Consider the following 13,659-nt stretch of genomic DNA (forward strand, 5'->3'; position numbering starts at 1 on the left):
AAAATCATATATAAGGCAATGATGTTGTCAGCAAACGGGAACTGATGGTTGAAGCTGTGATGGATGGGGCATTCTTCGGGGTCTCTGTGGCCTCTACCGGGCATGCAGTCCACTTGTTATTAATTTACCTTCACACCCACAGCTGCAGCCCATTGCGCGCCTGCAGCTCTGAGACTTGAAAGGCTACGGCGCCCTCTGCTGGGAAATTCTAGCAACTCCTTGAATTCACACATAAAAGTCTCAAGGTTAGAGACCCCCCCTTCTTCTCCTCCTCCTTCCTCTCCTCCTCCTCCTCCTCCTCCTCCTCCTCCTCCTCCTCCTCCTCCTCCTCCTTTTTTAATCTTTGCTAATTTTCATGTATTGTCAGGTGTTTCTCTTTTCTTTTTTTTTAATCAATAAATATATTTTATTGATTTTTTACAGAGAGGAAGGTGAGAGGGATAGAGAGTTAGAAACATAGATGAGAGTGAGACATCGATCAGCTGCCTCTTGCACACACCCCAATGGGGATGTGCCCGCAACCACGGTACATGCCCTTTACCGGAATGGAATCTGGGACCCTTGAATCTGCAGGCCGACGCTCCATCCACTGAGCCAAACTGGTTTTGGCAAGAGACTCCCCCACCCCCGTTCTTGATTATTTTCTTGTCCCCAGTTGGCCAGATGGCAGGGGCACAGAAAGGAAATGGTGAGTACAACAGGCCTGCCCCTCTGGGTAGAACCCCCACGAAAATGAAGACTCGCGAGATCTACCTGGAGAGCCCAGGGTCTTGGACTCCCTTTCTTTCTGCCAAATCTTCCAGGAGGTTCTAAGGGTGAACCCCAGGAATGGGTAGAACACTACTAGCTATCCTCTCGCTGGTAAGAAGTCTGTCTTCTTTGCCCATTTTCTAAAGAGATGTGTTTTTATTTCATGGTGTTGGTTCTTGGGATTTCTCTCACCTGGACTTCTGTCTTCGTGAGGCAGGGAAAGCTTGCAGGTGGCTCTTCCTCCTCATAAAAGGGCCTTTCACACAGCACCGGTTTTCCATTTTAAGACATTTAATGTGTGGATTTATTTCTTTGTGTTAATCATGCTTTTGATTTCATAGCTAAATATCTCCCATCAGACCTGAAGTCCTAAAGATTTTCTCCTAGTTTTATTCTAAAAGTTTAGGGTTTGTCGTTGCTGTTGTTTAGTGCTTCTGTACTTTACACTTAAATCCATAATCCATTCTGAGCTTATTCTGTACACAAGTGTAGGAGATTTATTTCTCCCGGTGCTTTTGCAACTTCGTCAAACACGCACTGGCTGCACTTGGGCTATTTCTGAGCTCACCAGTCTGTCTCTGTGATGTAGGTATCTACCCACCAATGCTACCATCTTCATCACTGTAGCTACACAGAAAGCCTTGAGATCAAGCACAGTGATGCTCTATTCCTTCTTTCCAAATGTTTACGTATTCTAGATCCTTTGACATGCCACGTAAGTATTTAAAAATATTTTTTTAATGATTCCAGAGGGAGAGATAGAAACTCCAAGGATGAGAGAGAACCACTGATTAGGTGCCTCTCGCACACCCCATACCGGGGATCCAGCCGGCAACCCGGGTATCTAATGGTGACTTCCCGGTTCGTGGGTTGATGCTCAGCCACTGAGCCATGCCAGCCAGGCATCCACTGATTTTTCAAGGAATTGTTTTTCCAATACAGATCTATCTGCTCCAAGGTTGGGGAGTTTCTGCTGCACATAAGCAGTGACGTTTAGATTTAGTGGAAACTCCGAAGGGAAGATACCAGCACCGCGGTCCCTTACAATGATGCAAGAATGGGTGTCATTGTTCCTTAAACTGTTAGGAGAAGCCAGTTTCAGGGTTCAGCGCCAGCCCCTGCCTCATGGCTCCGGGAAGGGTCCTGACTCGTCTCTGAAATTCCACATCAGAGGACAGGGAGTTTGGCTTTGGCCTTTGATCTATTCCTTTCTTTTACTCCTTGCGAGGCTCCACCACCTCCCCTTACAGGGGTCTTCAAACTACGGCCCGCGGGCCACATGCGGCCCGCAGGAGTCTGATCCTGCCCGCCAGGTTTTTTGGGCAGTGAGCGCAGCCGAGGTGTTACAGTAGGAATTAGTAGTTCATATAGTCCGGCCCTCCAGCTCTCTGAGGGACCGTGATCTGGCCCCCCACTTTAAAAAGTTTGAGGACCCCTGCTTAGGAATTTGTAGGATGAAAAAACAAAGATACCAGCACTCAATCTCTAACCCCGGAGAGATCTGGAATTGTTAGAGATACAATCAGAAGATAAAGCAGTCCTCAAGGCGCCGGGTTCTGGTCTGGGGTTCAGCCATGGCATTCCACCAGCCTCGATCTGTTTTGGGGTTCCCATGAAAAGTGGGTCTTCGCTCCATTTCCTCTGTAATTGTCATTTTAGATGGGATTTTCTTAGTACCTCGCTGGTTTTTGCTTTTTGAAGTTTTCCAGGTACTTTTCTATTTTCTTTTTGTTGTTGTTGTTGGTATTAAACCTCACAGAGGATATTTTTCCATTGATTTTTAGAGAGAGTGGAAGGGAGGTGGAGAGACAGAGAGAGACGCATGGATGGGAGGGAGACACATTGATTGCCTGCCTCCTGCACATGCCCCAACCAGGGCTGGGGATGGAACCTGAAACCGAGGTATGTGCCTCTGACCTGGACTCGAACCCGGGACCCTTCAGTCCATAGGCCAACGTTCTGTTCACTGAGCCAAACAGGCTAGAGCAGTTTTCGATGTTCAACGTGCAATATCCTATCACCTGCTCAGAGAGAAGACTTCCCATCCCTCTTTGAAATGTCTGTCTGTCTCATTTTTGTTTTTGTGGGCAACGCATTGATTGTCGGAATAATTTTCACTTGTCAGTGAAGAGAAGGGACCTGCTTGTTTGGGCCTGATCCAAGCCAATAGCCTTACTTCCCTTTGACTTATTCAAAGGCATAAAAATGCAGCAATATTTTTATTTGGATTTGTTTTTCCTAATGTGTATTTTTCACTTTTTTTTTTTTTTTTTTGCAACATTTTTCATAAAGCGGATCACCCGGGTGTGGAAGGGCAGGTGTGAGCGTGTGCCGGCTATCCTTTGGTATGAATTATGTCCCACAATGAAGTATTATTAGGCCATAAGAAAAATGAGAGGAAATCCTGCTATTTGTGAAGCCATGAATGGGTCTGGAGGCCTTGGCCCACGGGAAGGAAGTTAAAGACAAACACTGTATGATCTCATGTATATGTGCAATCTAAAAAAAACACACAAGCACACACACACAAAAAAAAAAAAAAAAAAAAAAAAAACCAAACTCACAGAAACAGACAATAGGATGGTGGTTTCCAGGGGCAGAGAGTGGGAGATGAGAAAAGTGGGTAGAGGGGATGGGAGAAAAATTTGGAGATGTCCCCAAATAAAATGACACGGGTGGGTCTGAGTGTGGGAGGCAGAGACAGGAGTCATGGAAGCTCGTTGCTGTGGGCCCGCTAACAATAGACAGTTCACATTCCTGAAGGTATGCTGCAGGTTTTTATTTTATTTTATTTTATTTTATTTTATTAATGACAACAAATGCTAAAGAGCTCACCTATCAAGGGAGACACGTTTATTTTATTTTATTTATTTATTTTTTTATTTTTAAAATATATTTTATTGATTTTTTTATAGAGAGGAAGGGAGAGAGATAGAGAGTTAGAAACATCGATAAGAGAGAATCATCGACCAGCTGCCTCTTGCACACCCCCTACTGGGGATGTGCCCACAACCAAGATATATGCCCTTGACCAGAATCGAAACTGGGACTTTTCAGTCCGCAGGCCGACACTCTATCCACTGAGCCAAACCGGTTTTGGCTGAAGGCTTTTATTCATTTTTTTTTTCATGTGGGGTGGGGGGTGACATGGGTTAATAACATTACACAGGCTTCAGGAATGCAGTTCCACAGTACCTAATCTCTATTTCGTCCTGTGTTCTTACCATCCAAGTCAAGTCCCCTTTCCTCACCATTTATCTTCCTTTTACCGTCTCCTCTCTCCCCCCTTTCCTCAGTAACCACCTCACTGTTGTCTGTGCCTATGATTTCTCTTTTTTTCTCGTTGACTGGATCCCTTCACCCTCCTCACCCAGCCCCCATCGCTCTCCCCCTCTGACAGCCAGCCATCAGTCTGTTCTGTGTGCATGGGGCTGTCTCCACGTTGCTTGCTAGCTCATTCTGCTCACTAGATTCCACAGAGGAGTGAGCCCGGGTGGTCCACGTGTTCTTTCTCTGACCGGCTCATTTCCCTGAGCGCCATGCTCGCTGGGGCCGTCCGTGCTGTCCCGCTTCCGGCGATGAGTGCTGGGGGCTTGGAACCAAGTTCCGGGCACCCGTCTCAGAGGCATTGGACCACCAGGCGCGGCCACGTCCTGCTTCTGTGTGAACGTTCAGAGCTGTTGCCGGAGGGGTGGGGGGAGGCAGTCGGAAGTTGTACACGTGTCTTCCTCACAGACAGCTGTGCTTTCCCCTTATTACGTGATCTGTTCATTGATTTTTTTTTCAAAGAAGCAGCTATCTACATTCCCGTTTCCTAACCCACTAGTGTTTGCTTTAATCTTGTTTCTGATCATGCGTGTGTGTGTGTGTGTGTGTGTGTGTGTGTGCGCGCGCACGCGCTTGTGTTGTGTCTTTAAATTTTACAGACTTGGATGCTTATTTTATTACGTGATTGGTCTTTCTGGGCAATGCATATTGTGTTCGTATTTATTTTTAAAGAACAAATTTTTAAATATATTTTATTGATGTTTTACAGAGAGGAAGGGAGAGGGATAGAGAGCTAGAAACATCAATAAGAGAGAAGCACCGATCAGCTGCCTCTTGCACACCCCCTACTGGGGATGTGCCCACAACCAAGGTAGATGCCCTTGACCGGAATCGGACCTGGGACTTTTCAGTCCGCAGGCCGGTGCTCTATCCACTGACCCAAACGGGTTTCGGCATCATCTTATTTCCTATTCGACTTATGTAGGCATCCATCCCAAAGAAAACATCTTTGTTGTGTAGTATATTTTCAGGAACAGAATAGCCTGGATGGATGTGTTACGTGGATGGGCTTTTGCTGGGGGGGGGGAATTTTGTGGGCCTCTTTGAAATTGTGACCAAAAGGGAAAGAGCCCCCTTTCTACAAAAGTAATCTACACTAATAAAAGAGAAAGATGCAAATGGACCACGCCTTTGTGATGCCCACTCGCCAATCAGGAGTATGCAAATTAACCCAACAAAGATGGCAGGTTAATTTGCATACACAGGTGCCCAGCGACCCGGGGTGGGAAGCTTGCATGAATCTTCATGCATCGGGCGTCTAGTAATAAAATAATAATATTATATTAATTCCAGTTCCAAAGGTTCCCAAAAAGAAAAGAGAAAAAAACTTAGTGGACTGCCAATTCTTGAGTCTGCTCTGATCAGGTCCACAATCATACCCAAGTCCCACTTTTAGAACAGCCGCTTTAAAAAATACCACGGGATTCACGCTCCTTGCCTAATTACACTTGCTCCCCACAGCACCCCTGCAGAGCACGTGCTGTTCCACCCATTTCCCACACGAACAAAACTGAGTGCAAACGATGGAACTAGCATGCCCCTGAGTGCACCGCTGGGGAGAAGCTGAGTCGGGATCCTGTTGCCTGAACATTTTATCTTCTACTAACCCAGGTTCCTCTACCACCCCCCATCTCCAGCCCCTGCATTTCATGATTGTTATCTGGTGCAAGAATCTATGGAAATAAAAAATTAAAACACATAACATTTCACAACACCTGGTAGCGTACATTAGAACAAGTTCTCTGAGCTTTCCGGGTTGTTTAAAAAAAAACCCTCTGATGGCTTGGTCACCACTCGACGCTCACCAAGCCTTTGGCGTCATCTCAGTCTTGTGAGTGTCCCTTGGGGGTGGGCACATGCTTAGATTTCACGCCGAACCGCTCACCCTGCATGCCGGTGACAGCCAGGCAACCAGGGGCTCCCATTGGGGGATTCTCTGGATAAGAAGGGATCAAGAGGGAAGGGCTATGGCAAGGGTTGCAGGGAAAACAGGCTGAACGCTAAGTTATGGGCGTCACATCACTGGGGAGAGGCTGAGGGGTGGAATAGCGCATATGGCAGCCCACGGAGAAAGCCCCAGGACCCCCATGCTCCCCGGGCGTGTACGTGTGGCCCTCTGTATCCCGCCTGGCACTCCATCCACACTTCAGAGGCTGCAGGTGTGCTTCCGGTAGCCACAGTCACATGCTCCGCCTGCCCTGGGCCACGTAGGTGGGCATCACACTGTCTGTGACCTGGAAATACACTGAGCGCCTGTGGGACATGTGCACCCACAGGCCACAGTGAACAGAGCAAGCAATTTCGCCCCTTTACTCGGACTCATCAGTATGAGGAGAAAAACCACAGGAAGGGGTGAAGAGGGGGGGGGTTCTGGGGACGGAACTCATGCTTTGTTGAGTGCCAAGTACGTGGCAGAAATTCAGCAAATACGTTAGATGGCGAACATCCTGCGACTTGGAGCCCCCAGCGTATTTTCAGTCACATCAGCCCAGTGGGGAGCATTCACCACTAAGTCAGACAGCACTTCATGCAGGGCCACTCCATGATTAGCCCGTGCTGTTCTCTCCTTATCTGTTACTGAAAAGACTTTTAAAACGTGTTCACTCAAACACGGTAATTTTTCTGTTCCTATCCATTATTTATTTGTGCGTCTGATGCTGGGTTATTAAATGACTACAGAGTTGGGATGGTTTTGTCGTCCTGGCCAATTTTAACTGAATTGTTCTGCCATCCGTGTCTACCTCCAGGGATGCTTTTGTCCTTCATACACATTTTGCTGATAAGAAGTCTCAGCCTCCCTGCTGGATTGATTTTTTTTTTTCATCCTATCGCTTTAAATGTTTCTGTATTCTCACATTTCAGCCGTGTCTTTTGAACAGCACAGAGTTTCACTTTCGTTATAATCAAGGCTGTAAAACTGTGGCTTTTCGTCTCTAAAGCATGTTCATGCAATCTAATAATGGGGTATTTGTGTGCTAAACTTTTGACATCACTGTTGAATTTAATTTGTTTCTGTTCATTTCTAGATTTCAATTTTTTTTTTTTTTTTTTTTTGCCTTTCCAATCTTGTATTCTGACTGGTTTCAATTAAAAAAATTGGTTTCAATTTTTTTTTTCTATTTGCTCTTTTAAAAGCTTTTCAGTGACATGCTGAAAAAGGCCTTCTGTCAAAGGCCCCACATGCGGAATGTCTAGAAATAACACAAAATACGGAATACAAAGAGCCGTGTCCAGGGTTGTGCTGCAATAAGGGAAAATGAGATGGTTGTACACACACGTTTCTTTATTGGTCACAGCAGAGCGAGCTAGTAAAGCCACCACGAGAACAACCAACAACTTATTTAGCAAGTCCTTTCAGACCTGTGCCCTAGTTGGCCAGATCCGTCTGAATAAGCCTCTTTCAACAGATGCTATAACCACTGACGCCTGTGGAAGGAACACAAGAATTATTCACCACCTCACGCTCACACACAACAGCGAAACTTCTGTTGGCCTGTGGCCTTCAGCTTCCAGTTCAATATTTACTTTACCACACAAACATGACACCATAAATCTTTTATAGACACGTCTTCACATAAATAACTTTTTTTTGTTGTTCAACCTCACACAAGTACATTTTCCCATTGATTTTTAGAGAGGGTGGGAAGGAAGGGGAGAGAAAGAGAGAGGAGAAAGGGGGTGGGGGAGAGAAACATCAATGATAGAGAGAGAGAGAGAGAGAGAGAGAGAGAGAGAGAGAGAGAGAGAGAGAGACATCGACTGGTTGCCTCCTGCACTCGCCCGGACCAAGGCCGGGATCAGGTCTGCAACCGAGGTGCATGCCCTTGACCGGAGTTCACACCCGGGACCCTTTGGGGTTCGGGTCGTGGGCCAATTGCTCTATCCACGGAGCCAGACCAGCTAGGGCTCCAACACATCACTTGGATACTCACTTCTACACAGCACACAACTTCCAAGTAGAAATACTTTTTTCACATCAAGTTAAGCAGGATGAGAACATGTAAACATAGATACCTGGTTCACAAGAAAACCACAAGGTCACCACAGGTAAGAAAGGGCACTTGTATCGGGGGGGAAGGAGGGGGAAAAAACACAACATGTAAACAGCGAAGACGAGGGAGCAGCTGCCCAGGGCCCCCCGGATGGGTCCGGCTCTCTTAAGGCTGTAGCAGCACAAGGGTCCTCAGTTCAGTTAGGACTTCTCCCTTCACCCTGTCCCATTTAGTCTCCAGGGCCTTCACAATGAGTGCAAGTCCTGCAAAGACTAGCCTAGAACTGAGTCAGTCCTGTTGGAAACAGAGGTGACAAAAATAAGCCATAAAACTGACAGTTCAAGAGGCATTGCACCAGAAAAATAAAAAAATGAAAAATAAAAACAACACCACCACACACCAAGAAAAACAACAGCGATAACATTGAAAGACTTTGTGTTATTCTGGGAGACAGGGGGGAGGAGCGGAGGCACCACCACACGCCAGAGGGTTGGGGGGGAGGGGGAGCAATGGGGATGGGCGAGAACACGGATGAGTGACCCGTAGAGATGGCTGTCCATGGCTGCTGGCACATGGCGATGGGCCTATCGACGGGCAGAGTCACACAGGCAACAGCGGATGGGAGAGCGGCAGCACAGAAGCGGTGAACACACTACACCACATGCCACAGAGTCAAGTTGCAAACTCTTTCCCGCCTCCCCAACCAAGTACCTCCCCACGGGTTCTTTGAACAACAATAACAACAAAAAACACCCAAAAATAAAGAAAAATACAAAAAAAAAGAAAAAGAAAAAAAAAGAGAGAGAGAGAGGCTCATTCTCTCCCAGTGAATAGGAACACTGACACGACCACAGACTGACCAGCCAAAGCATGACAAGCTCTCGCTGACGGCGGACTGAAAGGGCATGCTGACCTCTCCCACCTGCTTAGGCTCCAACTCTTGGTTGCTCGAGGCCCCAGAACCCTGCCTCTCAGGCTCAGGATCAGGCTCCTCCTCCTGCTCCTCCTCCTGGGCCTGCACCTGCTCCTGCTCCTCGGCCTGGGCCTGCTCCTGGGCCTGCTCCTGCTCCTCAGCCTGGGCCTGGGCCTGGGCCTGGGCCTGCTCCTGGGCCTGGACCTGGGCCTGCTCTTGCGCTTGCGCCTGCGCCACCTGCTCCTCCACCACCACTTGCTCTGCCTGGCCCTCGGGCTCCGCATGCTTGTAAAAACAGTTGTCGCCGAACGGGCAGTAATCCCTGACGACGGCAAAATACCTGCAGGTCTTGGTGCGCATGGCCTCCTTGTACTGCCGGATCAGCTCCTGCTTGGCCGCCGGCTCCTCCACCCAGTACTTGCTGGGGACGACGAGGCGCGAGGAGACCCGGCACTGCGGGCAGGACTTGATCACGCGGCTCCGGAACTCGCGGGCGTTGCGCCAGCGGCGGATGCAGCGCAGGCAGTAGGTGTGGTTGCAGTTGGAGAGGATGCCAAAGCGGCGGTCGCTCTCGAAGGCCTTCTCGTAGACCACCTCCATGCAGATGCCGCACACCTTGTCGGAGCTGCGCTGCACGTCGAAGGACAGCTCCATGTCCTGCTCATGGCGCTCCATGCAGGCCCGCAGGTGGTCCGCCCTGTGCGCGGGGTCCTCGGGGTGCAGCGCCAGCCGCCCGCACAGCTCGCACAGGTCGCCGTGGAGGTAGGCGCAGCTCGGCCCGCGGTAGCACTGCCCCATGGCGGCATCGCTGCAGAGCCGGCGCGGCCCCCGGCCCGCCACGGCATCGAGCCCCCTTTCCATCGCCAAGTTCTGCCACCAGGGCCGGGGAGCCTCGGGGGCGGGGAACACCTCGCGGCCCCAGTACGGCTGCCCGGGGACGAATTCGGCGGCGTTCGCCCAGCCGTGGGCACCGGCTTCAGGGCCTTCAGCACCAGCTGCCCAGCCTTGGGCGCCAGCTGCCCAGCCTTGGGCACCTGCTTCAGAGCCGTGAGCACCGGCTGCCCACCCTCCTTGGGCACCGGCCACCCAGCCTTGCGCACCGGCCTCAGAGCCTTGGGCACCGGATTCCCAGCCTTGGGCACCTGCTTCAGAGCCGTGAGCACCGGCTGCCCATCCTCCTTGGGCACTGGCCGCCCAGCCTTGCGCACCGGCCACCCAGCCTTGCGCACCGGCCTCAGAGCCGTGGGCACCGGATTCCCAGCCGTGGGCACCAGCTGCCCAGCCGTGGGCACCGGCGTCAGAGCCTTCGTCGCCGGCCTCCCAGCCTTGCGCACCGGCCTCCCATCCTCCTTGCGCACCGGCCGCCCAGCCTGGCGCACCTGCTCCCCCCACAGCTCCGAGCTCCGAATCGTCAGTCTCGGTTTCCAAGGGGCCCCTGTCAGTGACCCAGCAAATCCCAGGCGGGGCGCCCCCGGAGGCCGGCGGGGAGGAGGCCCACGCCACTTCCGGCGGCTGGCCCTCCGGATCGTACTGCGCAGCCGCAAACGCGCCGAGGCCTAGCTCCTCCTCCGGAGCCTGAGGCGGCGGCGGCGACGCCCCGCGGCCCTCCCCGGCCTCCTCGGGGCCCCGGGGGTCGTGGGAGTAGCGGCAGCTCTCCCCCTCCTTGCACATCCCATGGCGGAAATACCTGCAGACGACTTGGTTGGCCCAGGGGCCTGGGCGCCGCTGGTTCTGCAGCCAACTTGGTCCAGGGCCTTCCCGGGGCCTGGCCCCGCCCACGGAGGCGTAGGCCAATCGCAGGCGTGACGTGCCGACGGCGGGCGGGCCTCCAGGCTCCACACGCCGGAAGACGGGGTGCGTGCGGTAGCTGGGCCCAGCCGCCGCCTCCTCGGCCTCCGGGGCATCTGTTGCGTCCCCGGCGGCTTCGTGGGGCTCCGAGGGAGCTGCAGCCTCTTCCATTGCACCTCCTGCCCCCTGAAACGGTGCCAAGACGTGTCCGGTGGCCCCTGGGCGAGGGTTCGAAGCCCGGAGGCCGAGGAGCCGCCACAGCGCTCCAGACGGGAAGGTGCGCCTTTTTTTCCTTCCGACCACCCCCACTTCCGGTTACTATTGGTTCCGGCCCCCTCCCAGCCTGGCCGGCGCGTCGGACACTTCCGGTGTGGACACCGGCTGTCTCCTAACGAGTCCGCGAGGCCGCGCGGTGTGTAAAAGATCCCGGCCTGGGAACAAAGCCTCGCGCCGCCTTTGTTCCGGGCAGCTGGGGTTCCCGCCCCCGCGCCCCCCCAGGCTCTGCAGCGGGGTGCGCGCGCGGCCAGAGGATGCGATCGCCGCCGCCGCCGATGAGGTTTTGATTTTTTTTTTTTTTTCCTGTCGCGCCGTTCACGCAGACGCACTGTATGCATGTGGCTTTTTTTTTTTTTTTTTAATCATAAAAACCCATAACCCTCGTTTCCCGCGCGCCCCGCCCCCCCACGTTGAAAAGTTCGCCTGGTAGTGTCCGAGCATCTCGCGCAGGTGAATTTTAATGACTGTTCTCTTCCTAGGGTGTCGATGCTTTTTAATTGCAATCGGATTCTTTGATTCTTTTGTTTATTTTTGTCGCGGATAAAAGCTTTGCCTCTTTTTGCTCTGTTTGCAAGATCGGCTCTGCTGTGTGTATGCTGGGGGTCCTCGGGGGCTGGCGTCGGGGATGCTCCGGCGCCTGGGATCGGAGCCCGCCTTTCGGGGGGAGAGGGCCCCGAGTTTATGGGGGGTTCGGGCTGGCCGCCCCCCGCGCCGTGCGCGGACTGCAGACGTGGCTCGCAGAGCTCGCGCAGCCCCGCTGCTGGCGTCAGGAGCGCCCCCGGCCCCGGCGTGCACCCCCCTTTCCCCCCTCCACCCCCCTCTTTGGTTTTCTTTTGCGGGTGTCAGTCGCGGGGTTCTGGGGAGGGGGGCTCCTTTGTTTCGCTGCTTTCTTTCCCCGAGAAAACGCTGCTTTGTGCTGGGACACAGCCTTTCACAGCACTTGTCTCTGCCATCTGCTCAGAGCCGTGCTTTCTAATCGCCACCTGGGAGCTCTTTGTCATTTTTTTGCAGATGTGTTTTATTCACGGAGTTAAAAAATAGTTTAGAGTCCTGCTGGGCTAAGGGGGGGCTGATCGTGAATGCAATCCTGAATGTTATCGGGTCATTTTTCTGACTCGTCTTTTTGTGAGATCTGACCGTGCTTGCTCTTAATGCGATTATTTGCACTGATAGATGTTTGGTGTGTTTTGTTTTTAAGATTTAACTTACCATTTTTCCAAGAATAAATGTGTTAAGCTGTTATCATCGTTTTATATGTGATTAGATGTTGTTTGCTAAAATAAGTTTCTGAGAGGGAATTTTTATATCCTGAATTTATATTTTAAAGTGATGTATCATGTAAATCAGATCAAAGCAAATAATAAAGAAATTAATGAAAGAAAGGGCTGAATCAAACAAAAATCCTTTAAAATTATTACTATTATTATTGTTGTTATTATTTGAAGTGATTATTGAAACTGGTAAATTTCTGGTGAGGTTTATTGGGAAAATATATGAATAGGGGCACAAATAACCAAGATCAGATATTTTTAAAATAGTATCACTCACTACTTTAATAATGCATTAAAATAATGATTTTGATTTTAGGGCCGGGCAAGAATTTCAGGAAGGAGATTAGCATATTAAATTAAAAAATCCATATGACATGGTCATATTTCTAGAAACACAGGATCAGAATGACAGGATCAGAAATAAGAAACATACATGTCGGTCTGTTGCATAAGGAATTCTGTAATTAAGAACAATTCTTTAAATGAAAGCTTTCAGGAAAAAAAAAATAGAAAGGCATAATGGTCTATATTTATTATTGCAAGTTCTTGCCAGTACAAAAAGGCAAAGCAAAAAAAAAAAAAAAATGTTAGAATTGAAAAAGAATTATTACTAGGAGACAGCAAATAAAATAGAGAATAACTGATAAATCTGTTGGATTTAATAAGCACATTTAGCAAGGACATCAGATAGAAGCTCACTGTACAAGATTAGGCGTATTTCCTGCTATTGTGATATTACAGTCAATGACAGGAAAACACTTAAAATTCACAGCATTTACAGTATTAAAAGCTAACCATCTTAGGAATTAGCTAACTCACATTGTGGAACTTGAAGTCATTTTTGCTCATGGCGGGCTTTCCCACCACGAATCTAGGAACCTAGGAATTTATTCTCTCCCGAAGTCGGACTCTCACCTCTGCTAAATGTATTTGTTAATGGCTTTGTCTTTGACAGTCCCTGAGAGTTTCACAGGAAAAAGACTTGGAGCATACATACCAGGCTCACTCGTATATTCCAGGCTTTGCACAGATTCACAAAACTCAGAGTCCTGACTATAAACGTGTTATTTGTTGTTGTTCTTTTAAAAATATATTTTATTGATTTTTTTTTTTTACAGAGAGGAAGGGAGAGGGATAGAGAGTTAGAAACATCGGTCAGCTGCCTCCCACACACACCCCTCCCCACTCGGGACATGTCCGAAGCCAAGGTACATGCCCTTGACTAGAATCGAACCCGGGACCCTTCAATCCGCAGACCACTGAGCCAAACCAGTTAGGGCATGTTATTTGTTTTAATAGTGCTTTGTTCCCAGCACCGTTTAAATTATCTTCGATCCATCTT

At 50.0% G+C, this 13,659-nt stretch overlaps 1 protein-coding gene across 1 annotated transcript; it reads right to left on the reverse strand.

The window, feature by feature from the left end:
* Window positions 1-372: 372 nt before the first annotated feature.
* MKRN3 (makorin ring finger protein 3) lies at window positions 373-11,045 on the reverse strand. The gene is made up of 3 exons (XM_084869348.1): window positions 9,323-11,045; window positions 2,184-6,013; window positions 373-1,988 (listed from the first exon to the last, which is right to left on the reverse strand). Exons 1-2 carry the CDS (start codon window positions 10,939-10,941, stop codon window positions 5,959-5,961), a joined length of 1,674 nt encoding a protein of 557 aa, XP_084725474.1. The 5' UTR covers window positions 10,942-11,045; the 3' UTR covers window positions 373-1,988; window positions 2,184-5,958.
* Between the last annotated feature and the right edge of the window lie 2,614 nt (window positions 11,046-13,659).

The sequence above is a fragment of the Pipistrellus hanaki genome, assembly GCF_964339955.1.
Source record: "Pipistrellus hanaki genome assembly, chromosome: 21".
In the NCBI taxonomy this organism is placed as follows: domain Eukaryota; kingdom Metazoa; phylum Chordata; class Mammalia; order Chiroptera; family Vespertilionidae; genus Pipistrellus; species Pipistrellus hanaki.

Bases quoted from the DNA above. Each gene is read 5' to 3' on its own strand.
- MKRN3 (XM_084869348.1), bottom strand. From the start codon at position 10,941: ATGGAAGAGGCTGCAGCTCCCTCGGAGCCCCACGAAGCCGCCGGGGAC. The intron at 6,014-9,322 runs GTATTTTGCCGT...CTTCTTATCCAG, and splicing joins ATGCGCACCAAGACCTGCAG to AGAATCCCCCAATGGGAGCC.